Raw genomic sequence first — 22,307 nt, 5'->3', positions numbered from 1 at the left:
TTTCCCAAATTATGGAAAATTGCTGCTAAATCTTCCATCTATACAGTTTTGTTCTTTTTTTTTTTTTTTTTTTTTATCTTTCTTTTTTAATTCATTAATTCTCATTTTAAAATATAAAGAAAATTCTAACACTAAACTGTATAGCCATTTGATTCGTTGTTTCTTGGTCCAATTAGGCATTCTTTATTAGTTTATGCATTCATTTAGCTTTCGTTTTTCATTTTGTATTTTTTGAAAAGTGTGGGAGGATGAAAAGCCAAGGAGAGGAATGACTGAGAAGGGATCAACACCAAAGGAGCACACCTCAGGAAGTTCTATCAAAGAATTCTCAGAGCTAAATATGACAACACAACCACAAACCTAAGAAGATTAGAATGCCTGAGAACCCTGTGGATACTGATATATCCTTGGAAGGTCCGAAGTCCAGTTCAGAAGACCATCAGGCACATACCAAGGAAAAAAAAAAGGAAGTTTGTCATTAAGTAAGAGAAGGAAGAGTACAAATAAAGCATTCATTACCTTTGTATTCAATGCTCTGCACCCACTTAGAAAGCTGCATTAATGGTGAAATGATCCCTGAATAGTGTCATCACAGCCTAATAGAGAAACCTTCTAGTAAGGCTCTGATAGGACAAGCATCAGGGGAAATATGTCCTAGCCCTCCAGGTGGAAAGCCAAGATACAACTTGGATGACTATATAAGAGATATATCCCCACGAAGTGGGGGATGAATCATTTTGAGATAAGAAAAAAAAGAGTGATAACCTTGTAACATAAGAACAAGTGTAAACCTACACCTCAAACTAAACCTGAGAAGCATAACTTAATCAATTCAAGACTAGCATTATTCAATTTTCTTGACTTACATATATCCCAAGCATGTATTCCAATATCGCTTGATCAATTCATTCTCAAAAGGATAATTAAAGTAGATTGACATCCCATCTCTATAAATAAATTGTGTGAGGTTAGAATTTAGCTTAGTCTATTTTGCCCCGCCACAAAAAGTATTTATTCTATTTGGTTTTATTAGATAAATCTGTGAATTTGGATACAAAAAACTTTAAATTTATTTTTAAATCAAATCTCAAATAGATCTCTAGACTAATTTGTCACTAGCAATAAAAAAATATAACTAAAAATTCAGTTGAAAATCTTATAAATGAACAATAAATTTATAAAACAGAGTTCGAAGATAATGAAATAATGCACTTATTATTAATTAAAAAGAAGATTTTAAAAGAACCTAAATACAAAAACTTAATTAATAATTTTGCATCTTAAAAAGTAAAAAAAAAAAAATTAAATATAAATTTAATAATATAGAGTAGATATTTAGACAGCAAAAAAATATCCCATCTAAAAGTTTCGCCTAAAACCTTAAAATATCTTGGACCAGCCTGCAAAGAGATATTACAACTCAGACAACTAGATGATCGAGTCATGTATACTATTATTTAAAAAGCTTCCTCTATTTGGATTCTACGTTTCTAGTTTAAAAATGCCCTTACATCCCTATATTTAAGTAGAGACAAAACTAAAGGACAATCCGGTAAAATACAACTCTAACTTCCACTAAAACATTGCCTAAAAAATAGAACTACTCTTTTGTTAATTTTCAAATTGCTTTATCTACTTATAAATTAGATTTTCAAAATAAAAATTATATATAAAATAAAATAAAATAAAATAAAGTTTTTTTTTTTTTTTTTTTAACAAAATAGGACCACTAAAAAAAAACCTCATCACATGCGCGTGTGATGAGGCTATTATGGATACAATGGAAGAGGACAAATACGGGCTGAAAACAATATTGGCAATGTAGTTAGCCTTTTCCGAAGACATTTTTTATTATCCTTGAAGTCAAATCAATTCATCCACTGTCTAAATTTTATTTTTAATTGGTTTGAAAATATTTTTAGTTTATACAGACTAAAATTGTAATTAGTATTTATTATTATTATTACTAGTTTTAATTTGAATACAACATTAAATTTTTTTGAAAATACTATAGACATAATATTTCTCATATGGATATCTATATAGATACAAGAAAAATGCTGAAAATACTACAAAATTTTTATTAAAAAACTAATAAAATATGGTGGCAAGAATGTGTTTGAAACTTCCTACCGACATATTATGTAACTTATTCATTTAAGTTGATTCCTAAAGGTGGAATTAATAATGGTTGCCTTCCAAAAGTCTTGAGCACTACTAAAGTTTCCAATAAAGCAGTCAATCATGGATTCATGGTGTGCTGATTTTGTATCTTTCTCGTTTTATATGATATATTGGTAATCACTAATAATGCGGTCAAGCTCGGCGTGCTTCATTTTGTTTCTTTTCTATGTAAATTGAAAATACTAACCGATACCTTTAGGACACTAGTTAACAATTTATTTAAAAAAAAAAAAGAAAAAAAGAAAAAAAAAAAAGCAACTAATATTTTGACAATTCAGAAGTAGGTTGTACCCAATCATGCACAGCCAAATCACCAATTGAGAAAGTAAAAGAAGAAATCAAAAAAAAAAAAAAAAAAAAGTTTCACAGGACAAAGAAAACCTCTTAGCACATCAAACCCTCTTACAATGCCTATTATTATTATTATTATTATTATTCGAGAGAAAGAAAACCTATTAACTTAAAGACAGTAAAACTAAGATTTAAAAAAATAGAAAATAAAAAAAGATGAGTAATATAAGTGGCAGGTTTTCTTTAAAAAAAAAAAAAACCTTTATCACATAATTGTGTAGTGAATGAAGCACTACTTCTGTCCTTACCTTGGTTTCGTCAGGCAGCAGAGAGTCGAAAGCAAGATTAGTTCCAGTCATTACGATAATTAGAGCCTGGCTTGTAATAATTTAATAAGTAGAATTCAGGCCTCTTGTATATATCTTGCAGAGAAAAAGTGTGTTTTAGTTTAAGATTGCACAGGAAAGCTTATTATGCTGTCTTCGTCTTTGTCATAATCTCTTTCAATTCTCTGTTCATCTGAATCTTCATGCTTCTTAACATGGCTTCAATTTGTAGTGTGTTTTCTTTTTGTGAAAAATATTTGTTTGAAATTTTTGTTATAGAATTTTAGTTGAAGTAGAATTTTCAAGTTCTTGAAACATATATCTAATAGAGTTTTATTTAAACTAAACTATTGTAACACTTGATAAGATAATCACACGTTGAAGAGAAATAATAAATAAAAAAGATAAGATAATCACACGTTGAAGAAAAGTAATAAATATAAAAGATATAAAACTTAAAATAAAAAGAATCTAAAATAAAAAGAAAAAAAAATAGTAATGATGTGGAAAATTATGGGAGTTTCAAAGGTTTCGGTTTTATATTGATATATAGAATATTATTTAGAAAATGTTAGAAATAGCTTATAACACTCATAAAGGTAGATAAACATGTTTATTAATTATTCAAATTATAAAAAAAAAAAAAAAAAATCATCGCAATGTGTGTGGGATTATATATTTAATCTCTTACTTTAAATGTATTGAAAAGTTGTATCAGAGCATCCAAATAGACAGAGAACAAAATTGATAGACAGGGTTGGTTAGGATTTTCAAATGGGAATAGGAGAAATTTCGCACCCTAATGGACTAAATTGATTGACAATTGAATTCTATCAAGAGAACCCAAATAAAAAGAATAAAATTCATAGACAGGGTTGATAATAGGTATGCGGTCAAGGTTAGGTGTATACGTTTAAAAAATCCAAATACTAGAAAAGGTTAATCAATTTTGCAATCCTAGATTAAGCCTAGCAGAATACGGAGAAATTATAATATTCTTGAGGTGGATTACGTTATTTGTCCATCATTTTACTTAAAGACTTTTCATTTGTTTAAAATTGTTAAATAAGAAATTTTTTTTAAACATAAATTAACTACCAATTCAGCGATTTTAAATAGGTACAAGTCTTTTAATGGAATAGTAAACAAATTATCTGAAAGACTTCGTAATTTGTCATGGCTTACATTGTTACAGCACATAATTACTGCTAGAGGATGCCGGTGTCTAAAGCATAATCCTTAATAAATGTTATCCCAGAACTTGACTTAGTTTTGATCCCATCTAAGTAGTTAGATCAAACATACTAATCATCCATCAATTTCATATTCTCGCAAAAAGAACCAAGGAATTAGACCGTCATTGACCAGAGGAAAATATTTACTTATTCTTGAATTGAAGGGAGCAACTTTTCTGATGCCAAGACAAAGTCAACAATGACGATGGTGGTGGGTATTCAAATCGACTGTAGTTCTTCTTGGACTTGGTGGCGGAACGGTGGCTGTGACTGGAGTTGACAGTGCCGATGAACTTATGTCGGTGGCGTTGGGCGGAAGTTGGAAGTAGGAGGGTTGGAAATGAATATGTGTTGGACTTTTTCTTTCTTATTTATTTCAGGTAAGTTAAATAAAATAGCATAAAATTAGAAATTAAGGGACATGTTGCTCATTTAGATTTGTGGAGCATGGTATGGAACAGAGAGTGTAGGACAGATGATTTTGATTCAGGTCACATGGACTTGTATGATGTATATATATGATGTTCAAATATATGATGGATGCTATATTTGATCTTAAACGTTTGATCAGAGTTTTTCCTAAACATTTTATCTTAATCCTCTAGTGTGATGAAAACTATGGTATAGATGCAGTTTGGCTAGCTGAAGGAAAAAAAAAAAATGAGAGTAGCACAAGGCGGTTACCAATATAGATGCTAGTAACTGAGCATCTAAACGCCGTAGACAACTAGACAAGAAATGAAATAAGAATTAATAATAACAAAAATGGATGCTTACTTGTTGGTACAGTGCTACAACCGGATGGAAAAGTCCCGTTTGTACAATGGCAAGTGAATGTACTCGTGGTTGGGTCGGAGCCACACAGCCCTCCAGCCTTGAGGCACGTATCGCACTGGGAATTAGTTGCATTCCACCCCAACATGAAACCGCTATCAATAGCTGCAATTGCTGCATCATTAGTTGCAGCAGTTGGAAAATCTGTTTGAACAGGAACATTGACCCTGTACTTGCATGCTCCTGTTAAGTAGCTAAATGCCAAAAAAGCCTCAGAGACCTGGGTATAGTAATTGATAAAGTTGGTACCGTTTATGGAGCAATTAAACTGATAAAAGGCAAGATGTGGAAAAGCAGCTAGAGGCGTACGGCAATCATAGTAGAGTGTCAGGTTCGTATCACCTGAAGTATAGGAAAAAAAGTTGTTATCAATGGTGGTATTAACGAACGCAGCAGGGCAAATCGTGTCCAAGTAATCCGTCCTAGCAACCTTGAGAGTCCGTGATGAGTTATTGATTTCAAGGACGCTGTAATTCATGGTAGTGAGGTTGATCTGCGGAACATTGCTGCTGCAGTCTAACTGGAAACTAGGGTGACCGCAATAGTTTGGTCGATTGGATCCCCAGAATGGATAACCGAGGTTCATAAGGTTGCCACAGTTAAATGGTGCCTCACAAGTGAGATATTGCTCATTATCCGCCAGTAAAGATGTTGGAAAATGGATTAAGGTTATGGTTACTATCATCAAGCACAATTTGATGGTTGGGAAGAGATGGGGATGCATTTTGACAGAAGACAGAGGGAGGGGGAGTGGTGTTGAAGCCAAATTTGGGGGTCTAAATTTTTGAAGCAAAATCTCTATTTGGAAGTTACATTGCGGGTCAACTCACCATTCACATAGTGATTATTATTATTATTACTTTGAATGGTATCCTATGATATCTCTTAATATTAATAATAATAATTTTTCTCTTGTGTTGACTGCAGGAAGTAAGGACTCAAGATTTTTCTAGCGAAGTTGCAGGAAAAAAACAAATGGGATTAGAAGGGCTTCAATTGTTTTAAGTTTTTGCTGAGTCAAAACACGTGAAGACTACCTATTGGCTTGTTTGGATAGAGGGGAAGAGAGGAGGAGCAAAAGGGAGTATAGTAGACTACCTATTGGCTTTTTCCAAGGTGTTTCTCAAGAAGTATAAATTACACAATTTAATATAAAAAACAATTATATATTGATGACGACAACAACAACAATAACAAAAACAATAAAAAAACACACAAATACATAAAATTTTACAACATAAAGCTTGTAGAGTTCAGTTGTGGTTGTTGTTAGTGCTACTGAACAATGATGGATGACGATGGCTGGGGAGAGTAAGTGAGTTTCTTATTTCCTTTTGGCCTTTAGGTTTGATTTAGTTTTAGTTTAAATTGTTTAATGACTTGTGAATCCACGAGGCACTAAGACAGTGAGGATTTTTTTATTTTATTTTTATTTTATATATTTGTTGAATTAAAAACGTAATCATGTTGGTGTTGGAGTAGTGATAGTCTTAGTCTGAGATGAGATTGATCTTATACTAGGCTTTTCTATTGGCATTTGGTTTGGGCCTTGTTAGTGGTTTTATTATAATTTTTTTTTCCAGATTTTCGTTCATTTTTTTTTTTTTAAAGTTTTTTTCCATGGTTTTATAAACCATTACGGTGAAAGAACTGAAAAAGGGACTAGTTACTGGTTTTTGGGTTGGACCAAGATCCGACTGATGGTCAAACTGGTGACGCCATAAATAATATAATTAATAAAATTTTAAATTATATAAATATAATATGATAAGTTTATTACTAATAATATGATAGCAAAATGTAAAAACATAATATCTAGTGACACTTTTCGTGTAAATTTAATCAAATTTCCTTAGAATGGACAATCACATGTTTAATTATAATCATAAAAATAAAAAGTTTATTTTATAATGAATTCAATTAATTAATGTTATAAAAATTAAGTAACTTTTTAAGTTTATTCACTTAATTAACTAAAACTACTATTTTTTTTCTAATCAAAATTATTGGAAAAAGAAAAGTAGTTATACAATGAAAAAAGCTAAGTTTACATAACTTTGACCAATTAGTTGTATAATATATATTATAATATTTTTGAGAAAAAGTAGTCGTACAATGACAAGGTGTCAGGTAAAGCAAAAACTAAAAGTACAGTCGTAGTATAGGTTTAAAAGAATATAAAAGCATGTGATTCTTTTTGCTTGAAATGCCCTAATATATTGTTAAGTTGCTCAAATTATGGACTAAAATTTAATTTTATTGGCATAAAAAAAATTCAAGGTGTTCCCAATTTTTTTTTAAAAATAGATAAATATAAAATTTTAAATTATTATGTATAAATTATTATTATTATTTTTGTAGGTCAGGGTGATCCCACCCCTAATTCTACCTCTCTCTACTCTCTCTCTCTCTCCCCTTCCATCCAAACACGCCATAAGACTGGGAATTACTTGCATTCCGAGTTAACATGATGCCACTTTCAAGAGTTGCAATTACTGCATCATAAGTTGTAGTAGTTGGAAATGCTGATTGCAGAACTGGAACATTGGCCCAGTAGTTGGATACTGCTAATTGTGGAAAAAGTCAAAGAGCTCTGGGTATATAAGTAATTGACAAAATTGGTATTGTGCATGGAACAAACCATTAAACCAAAAAATAAAAATAAAAATAAAAATAAAGCTATAGTGATGAACTCTAAAGACGAGTAAATTTTAAGTATTCTCGGAATACGGAGAATGATGTTCCATCTCCACACATTCATAATGAAGTTCATTCATTAAATTTATTGTAAGATTCACCATAAATATAAGAAAATAGAACATTATTTCACCGAGCTCCAGAAGTACGACTAAAACAGAATTTAGCAAAAATTATAAATAAATAAAAGAGAGAAAAATAAAAGAAATATATTTTTGAAGAACTTTTCTTATTTGTGAAGCAATCTAACTTTTCCATGGGTGACCATAGGATCCAGATCCCATGCTAGAGCAACGAGCAATATCTATGGACCGTTGGGAAGAAATTTTAAAAAGTTAAAAAAAATTTCTTCAAACAAACCATAAATAAAAGAAATTATTATTTTTTTATTGGACGGCTGATAACCAAAAATTAATATTTTAACTTCAGCTCCCAACCATCCCAAAAAAAGAGAGTATTGCGTTGAATTTAACTCCATGATTATATATATATATATATATATATATATATATATTTAGTGTTATGTCATTCTCAGGTAATGGTTTGGCTCCACCTATCATGAATCGCTTTTTCGTTTATCAAAGTTTTGCATCGGTTTTGGAGCTGTCAAGGTCGAGGCAGGAAAGTCAATTTTGATGAAAAGTACCTGGTTTTGTTTAACTGGAATTAGAGTAAATGGTTGAGAAGGCCATCGATCTTAATGTGTAATAGGCTGTGGATTTTAGGTTTATCTTGTTTTTTTATATTAGTCGCAAACTCATACTATGCATAGGAACTTGCTTGTTTGTATGATAGACTAAAATAATTATATAAAATTTAAAATTGATTATGAAATTATACTATTTCATGAATTTCTCCTGTTTCACTTCAATTTTTATTACGATTTGATAAAGAAGTCATTGTTTGAATGTGCAATATCATGTGAAAAATCTATCAATTGGTTTTAGATATTAAAATTTTCGAAATGCCAAAAAATACTAAAGAATAAGAAGATTCACTACCTAGAAAATTTTGAAACAAAAAAAAAAAATATATATATATATATATTTATATGACTACACAATAGAGAAATATAAGAGAAAAATAGGTTATCTTTAAAAGAATATATAATTCATGGTATAACCGTTGAAATTTGCTAAACATGTTCAGATATTGTAATAACTAACGTAAAAATGTAGATATTAAAACTTTCAAAATGCCAACAAATAAAATTAAAGAATTGAATGATTCAGGGCATATAAATTATTGAAACAATACAAATACGTATATATATATATATATATTTATATATTTGATAGAAAATTATATTAGTTGTCCTCATACTGCTCATGCTCATGGAGCACTCCATAATCATTACATAGGGCACAATATGAAATAGGAACAAAAACAGGAACATGATCCCTGGCTGTCATCAATCTGGGATCTTTAACAATCCTTCTTTTCCCAATGAGCCTTCCTGCTGAAGGTCTTGGGCCATACACAGCTATCCTGTCGGTGTAGCCATATAAATGGAAACCTCTGTCTAATTCTTTCTGTACTTCATAAATCTTATTACTCATGAAATTAGACCATTCTTGCGCCAGAGCACCTAGATCATCAAGTGATAAATAAGTATCTTCTGTATACCAGTTATATTCAAGGATACCACACCAATCATGGATAAGGACTAAAATGTGTGCTGGCTGAGCTTCCATATAATAGCTAGTGTTCCAAACTAGAAGAGTACTCCAGATTTCCATCTTCATATAATTAAGTCCTCCAATTTGTGCTGCTGCTTCTTAGATGACTCTGGGAAATAAACTAATCTGATTTGCAGAAGTAATGGTTAATTTACTGATAAACCCTGCATCTAGCATTTCAGATAACCATAAGGGATCACAGATTACTGGATCCTCTGTCTCTGTGTTGATAAGTAATCCCGGGTAGGGATTAAATATGTCTCCTGTTCTTTCATAAACTCTGTCTGAATTTCCAAAACTGTCATGCCATTTAGCCTTATGAGATAACCATATATCACCTATCATGTCTTCTGTTCTAATAAATGCTGTAGAGACTAATACTTTAAAATGATACATCCATCTATCATAAGAACTTGTTATAGCTTTATGAGTTAATATATTTTGTTAGATTTCAGGGGGTAAAGTTCTAATAGCAAGTCTCGTTTTTTGCTGAATCTTAGGGTGAAGCTTTGAAAAGCTTGTTCCCATAAGATAGCTTTTCAGAGACTGTAGTTCTGTCTTTGTGGAGCTTGAATCTCCATCCTCCTTGCCAAGGAGTTGACAACCGAGTGCTTCAATAAATGCCCCGGTGCTAACAAGATGTAATTCGAAAGCCTGAAGGGTCATTTGGAATAAGGGTTTCTGTTTGAGGGTGAATGCTGCCTGTAAATTATCAAGAAGTAGTTTAATATGAAGAGGAAGGTCTGTAAATTCTCTGTCTTGAAACATAAGATTACTGTCGAGCACTTTTTGCAGAATTACACTTTTATCACCACATGAATACATTGCCTCTGCTAGCAGTGTACCCTTCACTACCCAGGAGAGAGCACAACAGTAATATAGAAGCATAAACAATGATAAAATAGTTTATAAAGAAGAAGATGGCAAAATAGATATAGTCAAAATAGATTAAAACAAAGTATGGAATATGAAAACTGAAACAAATAAAATCTTACTTGAAAATACTTTTGTCTTTGATTAAAACTGAAAACTTTTGTCTTTCTTACAAGCTTTGAAAATAAACACTGTCTGAAGAGTTACAAGATTACAAAGTAAAAATCTGTAAAAGGTTACAAGATTGTCTGTCTGGAAAGATAAGGTTACAAGATTACAAAAAAAAAGTAAAGTACAAAAGTCTTTCGGAGAGGGAAAGGGAAAGCTAAAGTCTTTCTGAGGGAGAGAGCTATCTTGGATCTATTGGACCTTGGAATTGAAATGGAAATTTTGGACCTAAAATTTGGACCTTAGAACTGGACCTATCTTCTGTCTTCGGAGTCTGTCTATTTATAGATGAAGTGAACCATGGTAAGTCTTCAAAAGTAACCTGAGTTAAGTAAAGTGAACTCAAGTTAATCTGTCGGTAGAATCTTGAATAGTAAAGGTAGTCTATCTGGCAGTCTGTCTAGGTATGCATGCTAGTGAATAGTAACTTTCTTTTTGTGAGAATCTGCGTACGAAAAATATCTGTCTGTCAAAATATCTGTCTGCATTCTATCATTCTGTCTTTTGGTCTCTTGTCTTCTTTTTGTCTTATCTGTCACAATAATATTTTGTCAAAATATCTGTCTGTCAAAATATCTGTCTGCATCCTGTCATTCTATCTTTTGGTCTTTTGTCATCTTTTTGTCTTATCTGTCACATGTCATAGGGGTCTTGGGAATCTTGAAATGCTTCTGGATGAGTTCTGTAGTTTGGAGAAGAGGATTCCATTACTGTGTCATCTTCATCGTTTGATTTTATTGATGCAACTTCAAGCAGTTACTTTTTAAGTTGTCTTCTGTCTGAAACAGAGACAAGCTGGCACTGAACTTGACTCTTTTCTAAAAAGAAATTAGAACTTTCTGTCTGGGAGGAAGAGGTCTTTTTCTGTAATTCCTGGAAAATATGCTCAAAAGTAAACTTATTCCACCATTTTAATTTAAACTTTTTGGTGAGCATAGGAAAAGGATACTGGGGATGCTTTTCTATCTTGTATTCCCATCTAATGATCCATGGGAGATCTGGAAACCTGTAAAAGAACTGTAAAAGATGTGGGAAATCCCTAAGATGCAGTATGTTAGGTTCTTTCTTGAAAGTCTCATAAGCTTTTAAAAGATCAGGGGGAAGAATCATAGCTTCAGGACCATAGGAATTCCACCAGTCAATGAACCATCTTGGAATCATCATGTCTTTCTTTCTGTGCATGTCAAACTGGAAAAACCAAGTATGCCTGTTAATATTATTTTGGAATAAAAGGAATCTGTCCCAAGCTTCCATATAGTCATAATAATTATAAAACTGAGGCTCAAAAGGTACAGAAAAGTTCCTAGTGATCCAGGGTTGTGCTTTCCACTGAGAAGGAGTGAGAATCTGTTTTATAACAACTTTAGAATAACCAATTCTGTTTGGTTCCTAGGAACAAGGCATATGTGTAACCAAAATTGAGTCTCTATCTACTAAAATATGCTCATAAAATGTCTGGGTCTTAAAAGTTTCTGTTTTAGGATGTTTCCATCTTGGGGGTATGAGCTGTCTGACAAGGGAGAGGGTATCTTTTATGTGCTGGTATTCTAGTTCAATCCACAAAATAAAATTCCAAGAGTCTTTTGGGATTTCAATGCTGTGATCTTCTTTTGGGATTTGGGTTTGGGTTTCTGGAGAGGTAGAGGATCTATATTTTGGTTGGTTGGAAGGAGAGGCCAAAGGTGGGAAAGAAGATGCAACTACATTAAATGGTTTCTTTAAAGGAGGGGTTGAGGAGGTTGAGGGTAGGGCATAAGTTTGTTTGGATGTTGGATTGGGGTTGGGGGAGAGTGGCTGGAAAGGGTTTGGACTACAGATTAATGGGGATCTGTCTAGAGATTTATTTGAAGAGAAAGTGGGTGAAGTGAAAGAGGGGCAAGGGAGGAATCTGCTAGGGGGAGGAGGAATCGGGGGAGCAGCATAAGACTATCTGGTTCTGGGTTTTGGGGATTTGCTCTTATCTGCACGGGAACTCATCTTCCTTATAGAAATTCACGGGTTAGAAAATCAGGAATTGAATTAGTTTCCCCTTTAATATATTCAATTTCAAAGTCAAAAACACTTAAAATAGCTTGCCATTGAGCAAAACTCTGTTTGGAAACAAGATTTTGAACATCTTTCTGTAAAACTTCTTTAGCACTTTTACAATCAACTCTAATTAAAAACTTTTGATTAAAAAGATCATTTTGGAATTTCGAAATACATAGTATAATAGATAAAATCTCTTTCTTAATGGTACTGTAATTCTGCTGGGTGGCTGACCAAGAGCCAGAATGAAATCTAACAATTTGTTCTTTAGCATCATTTTTTGCTACCTGTTTTAGGATTCCACCATAACCTATATCAGAAGCATCTGTCTCAACAATTTTAAAAGTATTAGGAGAGGGAATAACAATACAAGGAAGTTGCTTAACATATTTTTTAATCTGTCTGACTATCATAGTATGTCTATCTGTCCAAGGTGGAGGATTCTTTTCTAATCTTTTATACAAGGGTCTGCATATCTTTCTTAATCCTTGAAAATAATCTGAAACATAATTTAAACTGCCAAGAAATCTCAGTAATTGATTTTTATCTTTTATCTCATTTGGGAATTTATCTACAAATTGAATAGCTCTGTCAATAGGGCTTAAAGTTCCCTTATAAATATTATGACCTAAAAATCGAATTTTATCTTGAAATAGGCTTATTTTAGAGGCTGAAACAACTAAACCATTTTGTTTGATTACTCTAACAAATATATTCAAATGTTTCCAATGGTCATCTATTGTTTTAGAAAAGATTAGAACATCATCTATATAAACAATGGAAAAATCTGTGAAAGGTGTAAATATGTCATTCATTATATTTTGAAATTCACTGGGTGCATTCTTCAAACCAAAAGGAATAACATTCCATTCATAATGACCAAAAGGAACTATAAAAGCAGTTTTGTATCTATCTGTCTCATCTATTTGTATATGCCAAAATCCACTTTTCATGTCAAATTTAGAAAATATGGTTGCTTCATGAAGTCTATCAAGAAGATCTTTCTTATTGGGAATAGGATATCTTATCCACTGTAACGCTTTGTTTAAAGGTTTATAGTTTATAACTAATTTTGGAACTCCTCGCTCCAATTCTGCTTGTTTATTAACATAAAAAGCGGCACAACTCCAAGGAGACTTGCTCTTTTTGATTAATCCTTTAGTTAAAAGATCTTCAATTTCTTTCTTACAATGTTCTAATAATTCATTATTCATTTGTATTGGCCTAGCTTTAGTAGGTATCTGTCTTTCATTAAAATCTTTTTCATAAGGTAACTAAACTATATGTCGATGCCTGTGCCAAAAAGTAGTAGGTAGACTAGAACAAATCTCTGTCTCAATCTGTTGTCTAAATAATTTATTTTATTATTTAGTATGGGGTCAGTTAATTGATCAGTTATTCTTTTATATTTTATTTCTGTCCTTAAAGATTCCAAATGTCTATTCTTTCTGTCAATTCTTTCTTTATCAATTTCCTTTACTATGGTATTAAGTGATTAAATATCTTTTGGAATTGGTGGTAAAATAAATTTAAAAAGTATATCTTTCCCTAGCACATTAGTTTTAATACCTTCTTCTGTCGTTAAAAAGGGGTAAAGTAAAGTCATAAAGGGGTTTCCTAGAATGATTTTAGAAGAAAGGTCTTTAATTAAAACAAAAACTGTTTCAAAGCAAACTCCATCATTACATATGTGAACACTAGGTATTTTAGAATTAATTATTAATTTTTCTCCATTAGCTTGAGCTAGTCTTTCAGATGATTTTTCATAATACTTTAAAGGTATTAATCCTTCTTGTATATAGTTCATGTCAGTGCCTGAATCTATCAAAGCAATTTCTGTCAAAGAAAACTCTTTATTAATTACTAAAGTAATTTTAGTATGCCATTTTTGGAAAATTACTCTGTCAATTAAACTTAAGAAATTCTGTGTATTGTCATCATTATCAAAGTTTTTGTCTGTGGGATTAGAGAATTCTTTTAAGTTTATTGATTCTGCAATATTTCGCTCATTTATGTCTGTGGAGTTTTCTTCCTTAATTTCTTTAATTTCCTTTTTTACCATTTTTGCTTTTGTCATTAAGTCATGTAGATTTACTAGTTTTATTTTCATTTTTATCTTTTCTTTCTTGTCTTTTTCTTCCTTTCTATAATCTATAATATGGTGTCCATATTTTTTACATTTATGATAAATAGTATTACTAACATGTCTATCAGTTTTCTCATTATCTGATAACTCAGTAGTATTTAAAACTGTTATATCTCTATTTCTATCTGTCTATAAGGGTGTATTTAAAATTTTTATTTTTTTAGTTAATTCTGTCAAACTATCATTTTGGGTTTCTATTATAGATCTTTCAATTAATTTTAGTCTTTCATCTACCATTTCTTTTAAACTATTACACTTTCTGTCTTTTACTTCCACTTTTACTACACTATCATTATTTTCTTTTAAATTACCATTAATGTTTTTCCTACCTTTGTTGACTTTGACCTTTTCTCTTTCATGTCTCATCTTTTCTTCAATTTCTATCTTCCTACGTAGAGATTCTTTGCTACTATTTGTTTTTGGTTTTTGCATGTCCATCATTATTACTTTCCCTACATCTTCACTATTTTGTCTTTCAAATATTTCTTTCATCTCTTTTACCATTCCTTTTTTTATTATTCCTTTATCTTTAATATTATTAATATTTTGTCTTCTCTTATCTTTATGCATTATTCTTGTAAGACTAGTTTTTAGTTCATCCTTTTCTTTGTCTTTATAAGTTATAGATATAGCTCTGTCAGTTACTTTTAAAATATTATTATCATTATTTATTAAGCTATCTTTTCCACTGTCTATCATATTCATAACATTTTTGACACTTTCTATGGTACTTCTATCTTTTGTGAGATCTTTTATTTTATCTTCTATACGTGTTACTCTTTCCTTAATAGGGCTAGTTTCTTTATCAATTCTTCTGTCAGTTGTTTTTAACATCTGTAAGTTCTTATCACTATTTATATACCAATTATCTGTCATAATTTCTATAAAATATGATCTATGATGGGTCCAAATTCTATTTCTTTTTTAAAAGGTGAATTTAAAGCTTTCATTCTTTCATAAAGGTCCAAAAAACTATCATTTTTCTTTTCAACTTTAGTATATATATCAGATCTATCAATATTTTCTAAAGATTCTAATTTTCTATTAATTCTGTCTAAAAAACTATTATTGTGGTTATTAGTCTGTCGGTTGATTTTATCTCCTGTTAAATTACTCCAATTATTTGTATTATTATAGCCATAATTATCCATATCACTGTCAGAGTCAGTTTCATAATCCATATCACCATTAGACCAATTATCATCTATATCTTTCATGCTATAACCTTCATCATAATCTATATCATCTTAGTCCATGTTTCAATTAGTGTGTGCCTAGCCTAAGTGTGAACAAGCAAACAGATGATGAGCTGATAAATGTATTTATTCTCTTTCTAAGCAATTAATAATGACTGACGGAACTATTACTAACCACGGGTATCCTTGCTATCGGGACCACCTCCTCGGGAAACTCCATTGTGGGACCACCCAAACACATGCCTGTCCGTCGGCTACAACAAAGGGGCTGACCAACGCGAAACTATGGTTTGCCAACGAGTCTCTAGGCTGACCAACGCTAACAAGGAGCAAGTAGTGGCTATGTAGTAATATAAGTTCCTAGTAACTTCTTAATTGCAAAGAAATAAAACTCATACACCTACCATCCATGGCTCTGATACCATTGACTACCCAGGAGAGAGCACAGTAGTAATATAGAAGCATAAAATAGTTGATAAAGAAGAAGATAGCAAAATAGATATAGTCAAAATAGATTAAAACAGAGTATGGAATATGAAAAACTGAAACAAATAAAATCTTACTTGAAAATACTTCTGTCTTTGATTAAAACTGAAAACTTCTGTCTTTCTTACAAGCTTTGAAAATAAACATTGTTTGAAGAGTTACAAGATTACAAAGTAAAAATTTGTAAAGGGTTACAAGATTGTCTGTCTGGAAAGGTAAGGTTACAAGATTACAAAAAGAAAGTAAAGTACAAAAGTCTTTCGGAGAGGGAAAGGGAAAGCTAAAGTCTTTCTGAGGGCGAGAGCTATCTTGGATCTATGGGACCTTGGAATTGAAATTGAAATTTTGGACCTAAAATTTGGACCTTAGAATTGGACCTAAAATTTGAACCTGTCTTCTGTCTTCGGAGTCTTGTCTATTTATAGATAAAGTGAACCATGGTAAGTCTTCAAAAGTAACCTGAGTTAAGTAGAGTGAACTCAAGTTAATCTGTCGGTAGAATCTTGAATAGTAAAAATCTATCTTGAACAGTAATAGTCTATTTGCATGTGAATAATATTCTCTCAAAATATCTTTCAAAATGTCTTTCTGGATCTGTCTGTATTTGTCTGGACTGTAATGGATCTGTTTGGTAGCTATTCATGCATGTTGGTGAATAGTGATCTGTCTCTAGTAAATAGTGATCTGTAGTCGATAAATAGTGATCTATCGCCATTGTCTGTCGGAAGAGTATTCTGTCTATCTGTCTATCAATCTATATCCACGTAGTTATCATAATCTAACAGATCAGAGTTGTCCTCATCATGCTCGTGGTACACTCCATAACTATTACATAGGGCACAATATGAAATAAGACGGTAAATAGGACCACGATCCTTTGCTATCATTAGTCTGGGATCCTTAACAATCTTTCTTTGCCCAATAAGCTTTCTTGCTGAAGGTCTTGGACCATATACAGCTATCTTGTTGGTGTAGCCATATAAGTGGAAGCCTTCTCTGTCTAATTCTTTCTGTACGTCATTAATCTTGTTACTCATGAAATTAGACCATTCTTGAGCCAGAGCACCTGGATCATCAAGTGATAAATAAGTATCTCCTGTATACCAATTGTGTTCAGGGATACAACCCCAATCATGGATAAGAACTAAAATGTAGGCTGGTTGAACTTCCATATAATAGCTATTATTCCAGGCTGGAAGAGTACTCCAGATTAGTAATTTCATATAATAAAGTCCTCCAATCTGTACGGCTGCTTCTTGGATGACATTAGGAAATAAACTAATCTGATCTGTAGAAGTTATGGTTAATTTGCTGATAAACCCTGCTTCTAGCATTTCAAATAGCCAAAAAGGATCACAAATTACTGGATCTTCTGTCTCTGTATTGATAAGCAATCCTGGATAAGGATTGTATCTGTCTCCTAGTCCTTCATAAACTCTGTCTGCATCTCCAAAACTTTCATACCATGTAGTTTTATGAGATAGCCATGTATCGTCTGTCATATCTTCTGTCCGAATAATTGCTGTAGAAACTAATACCTTGAAAAGATGAATCCATCTGTCATAAGCACTTGTTAGGGCTTTATGAGTCAATATTTTCTGTTGAATTTCAGGAAGTAAAGCTGTGATGGCAAGTCTCGTATTTTGCTGAATCTTAGGGTGGAACTTTGAAAAGCTTGTTCCCATAAAAGGAAGGTCTGTAAATTCTCCGTCTTGAAACATAAGATCACCGTCGAGCACTTTTTGCAGAATTACACTTTTATTACCACATGAATACATTGCCTCTGATAGCAGTGTATCCTAAAGGGATATTGTCTCTATTGAGACGCCTTTATGCATATCTGAAATTTTTACTGAAGGTTTTCGGGTACCTTTGGGTTGCACAGCTGGTGCCTTGCCCTTGTCTTTCTTAGAGAATCTTTTACTCATGGTAGTCTGCAATTGGGTTTTGGGAAAAAGATTATGTTTGAAATAAATATTTTTTGTCAAAGCTTCTTTAAAATTTATTTTTGAAATTCTTTTGCCAATGTCTTTCTGTGAAATTCTTTTGAAATGTTTAATATGGAAAGCAAGAAAAGCATTTATAAAACAAACAGCATTTGTAAAACAAACTTTTCTTTGTACACTTTTGTGCTCTTTCTGAGTCGCAACAGTATTAGAGTAGTCATGATGGGATCTATCAAGGTAAGTGATATTCAGAATATTTCTAAAATCTAGTCTGAAACTATTCATGCATGTACTACTATATATCTCTTCGTAAAGTCTTTCACTAACAGGACAATCTATCAGGGGATTAATTCTGTTTATAGGGAGATTAAATCTGTCATTATTCAAGAGATTACCACAATTAATATTTTCTTTAATGATTAATAAAGAAGAGTCTGTCAAAGATTCTTTTATTAAAATATCTGTTATATGAATATTTAAAGATGCTACAAAGGGTGTACATTTGTCATTTAGTACTTCTATCAGTCTTATGAGACTATCAATATGTCTGTCATTATTATTAAAAGGAATAATAATTGTATCATCTATTTTTTGTTTGGGGGCAATAGTCTCAATTTGCCATCTGTCAGTCCATATATTTCTTCTTTAAAACTATTACACTTTTTGTCTTTTACTTCCATTTTTACTTTTACTACACTATCACTATTACCATAATTATTTTTCCTACCATTGTTGACTACTTTTTCACTATCTCTTTCTATCTCTTTTGTATCTAACATCCTAAGTACCATTTCATTGTTTTGTCTTTCATACAATTCTTTCAAGCTATCATCATTATTTCTAGGACTATCATCTTTTCCTATTTCTTTTTCTAGCTTTCTTCGTATAACACCTTCATCTTTATGTCTTTCAATTCTTCTTCTATCATTTGTCTCTATTAGGCCTCTTTGTCCTTTTATCACTTTCCCTATATCTTCACTATTCTGTCTTTCAGAAATTTCTTTCATCTCTTTTACCATTCCTTTTTTTTTTTTCTTTATTATTAGCTATTAACTTCTCATGTAGAGATTCTTTCTTGCTTGACTCTATTAGGTTCTTTTGTCTGTCTGTGTCTAGCTTTTCACATATAATTTGTACTGAACTGGAAACTTCATTATTATTTTGCTTTTCCACCATTTCTTTTAGTCTGTCATTTTCTATAGTACTACTTTCTTTTGTGAGATATTTTCTGTCATCTTCTATACGTGTTACTCTTTCCTTAATTGGGTCAACTTTTCTATCAGTTGCTTTTAACATCTATAAATTCTTATCTATAACTTCTTTTGAATCACTATTTATATACCAATTATCTGTCATAGTTTCTATAAAAGATGATCTTTGATGGGGTTCAAATTCTATTTCTTTTTTAAAATGTGAATTTAAAGCTTTCATTCTTTCACAGAGGTCCAAAAAACTATCGTTTTTCTTTTCAACATTAGTATATATAGCAGATCTGTCAATATTTTCTAAAGATTCTAATTTTCTATTAATTCTGTCTAAAAAACTATCATTGTGTTTATTAGTCTGTCGGTTGATTTTATCTCCTGTTAAATTACTCCAATTATTTGTGTTACCATTATAATTATAATCATCAATTTCACTGTCAGAATTAGTTTCATAATTCATATCACTATTTGACCAATTATCATCTATATCTTTCATGCTATAACCTTCATCATAATCTATATTGAAAGTTCAAAAACGTGTATAAACACCTTTGAACGTTTAGACCCCCAAAATACAACTTAACCAATTCAAGCAATATGTCAAACAACTAGTGTGCGGAAACTTAACATAAGCTATAATATGAAATTGGTAAAAACTATCTAAGCCAAAACAAAACAAAATCCACAGCAGATAATAAAAAGGCAAAGATAGAGAGGACGGAAGATGCAAACACAAAGACAACACACGATGTGTTATCGAAGAGGAAACCGAAACCCTCGGCGTAAAACCTCTCTGCCGCCCTTCAACCGGTAAACAATCTACTAGAAAATACAGTTGGGATACATGGACAGCAATAGACCCTCCAAGCCTAATCTACCCAGTGCACCTAAGCCCTCCAAGCTTCTTACTCCAACGAGGCTGCGCCGAACCTTTTTCTTTTCTAGCTTCCCGGATTACGCTACTAGACCGTAGCATCAACCAATGAAGATTGGTTCCTTCCTAACTGCTTCCCAGAAATCCAAACAGCTGTCTCACAGTGATGATGATGGTGAGAACCAGGTTTGATATAATGCCTCTCAAGGATTTGACAATGGAGAGGAAGAGAGTTGAGGAATTTGAAGAGACTCTAATGTATAGATTGTGGGTGAATCAATCTTATTTTTCTTTAGGGTTTCTCTCTCAAAATTCTCTCTGGAAGCTCTCTCACAATCGTGGGTAAAAGGGGTATTTATACTGGAGTGGGAGAGGAATGTGAAACGTCAGGTTTTACAAAACAGGGGTGGCTCGCGGCTTGACCTCGCGGCTTGACTAAGTCGCGAGATCCAGTCGCGAGATAACCGTATGGTCAGTTGTCCTATTTTGTCCTGTAGTGCTCCAGCTTGCATGACTGTTCACCTTTCAGCATGCTTGGCACGTGTGCTGTGTCTGGCGGCTTGCAGCTGCGAGTCACCCGTGAGTCCCAACCGCGAGTCTCTGTTTTCTTGCACACTCTTGAGCAATCTTCACTCTATCTCACTCACTACCCTTACATCAAACCCACCTAAATACAGGGTTACTAAATGCTGAATTACAAGCAAATTTGGCACGGAATAAAGCCAATTAGATGGTTGAATAAATTCAACCTTACAATCTCTCCCTTTGGCTATTCCGTGACAAAACCCTAAACAGACTCTAGACTTAACATGTGAGTTGGGAACAGTTGAACAAAACTCACTCACACCTAACTCTAGAAGCTATGAAGCACTTGAATCATATGAACATAATACTCCTGAAACACAACAATACACCATGATCATTGTAAGCAGAAAATCATAAAATGCATATGAAACAGGCAATATGTGATCAAGCAAAGATGGAGTTAAGAAACAAACCATGGCTTGATCAACCAAGTGAACACCACAAGGTAGTGATCACAGTGCTCATTCACACTTGGAATGAACACAAGGACATACAAGTTAACAAGCACAAGGCAAGACACTTGTATGTTCAACACTCAACCAATGCATAGTACTCAAGGTATATGCATCTAGGAACAATCCTACAAGGGCACAAGAGTGACAGTACATAAATCAAAATGCAAGACATTTAGATTAAAGTACTGATTTCAACATAGCATAAAGGCTGCATTTATGCAAGGTACATACCATAAAGCCTACAAACTATGCATAAAACATTAACCCTAAAAGCTTACAAAAGCACATGGGTACAAACACAAAACATCCTGAATAACATAATCAAAATATATTAAAGTTTAAACCAAGAGTATAAGGTATGAGTTAGAAACAACTATACACCAAAAACACAGTGTATCAAACCCATAAAAACATTAAATACCCAAAATATAAGCATATATAAACAAAGTCTCTGATTTTTTGACAACTTTGACAACTCCCCCTCAACACATTACTCCCCCTTTTTGACCGGAATGGCCAAAGGGTCACTGATCATGCTGTGTGGTGAAGCTGTCAAGTTTGGCAGACAAAACATCAATTTGGTCCTGCATGGCTCTCATCCTCTCAGAGTGCTCAGTCTGGACTTCTCTGATCCCATCAAGTCGTTCCAAAATGATTTGGAAAGCATCTGGAGGTGTATCTGAAGAAGTTGATGCTCTAGACCTTTTGCCACTCCTCCTGGGTATTGAGGTTGATGCATGCCCTGCTGCCTCTGCTTCAGTCTCCATTGGGACACCCTCTCCTTCATCACCTTCATCTTCTTCTCCTGGAAGCCTAACACTTATCCTTTTGCAGGTAAGCTTGTTAATTGCAGAGGGTGTGGATATGAGACTGATGTCTTGAGGGATTGGAACACCCTTCCTTCTAAAAATCCTCATTAGCAAACTGAGAAAGATCAATTTTGGCCTAGAGGTTGTTCTGGTCTCATCCACAATGATGTCATATATGTGGGAACTTATGTCAATGAAATTCTTTTCTTTGAGATCCATTAGAAAAATTGCTCTAGCACAGTTGATTGTAGTCAACTTCTTTATGGGATAGAGGTTAAACATCATGATTA

General features: G+C 32.6%; 1 protein-coding gene across 1 annotated transcript; it reads right to left on the bottom strand.

The window, feature by feature from the left end:
- Nucleotides 1-4,746: 4,746 nt before the first annotated feature.
- LOC115964864 (LEAF RUST 10 DISEASE-RESISTANCE LOCUS RECEPTOR-LIKE PROTEIN KINASE-like 2.7) lies at nt 4,747-5,594 on the bottom strand. Its single transcript, XM_031084099.1, has 2 exons — nt 4,877-5,594; nt 4,747-4,763 (listed from the first exon to the last, which is right to left on the bottom strand). The coding sequence occupies exons 1-2, from the start codon at nt 5,592-5,594 to the stop codon at nt 4,747-4,749; spliced, it is 735 nt and encodes a 244-aa protein (XP_030939959.1).
- Between the last annotated feature and the right edge of the window lie 16,713 nt (nt 5,595-22,307).

Source organism: Quercus lobata, chromosome 10 (genome assembly GCF_001633185.2).
Source record: "Quercus lobata isolate SW786 chromosome 10, ValleyOak3.0 Primary Assembly, whole genome shotgun sequence".
NCBI classification, from domain to species: Eukaryota; Viridiplantae; Streptophyta; class Magnoliopsida; order Fagales; family Fagaceae; genus Quercus; species Quercus lobata.
This window is presented reverse-complemented; position numbering and strand designations above follow the sequence as displayed.

Bases quoted from the DNA above. Each gene is read 5' to 3' on its own strand.
- LOC115964864 (XM_031084099.1), bottom strand. From the start codon at position 5,594: ATGCATCCCCATCTCTTCCCAACCATCAAATTGTGCTTGATGATAGTA.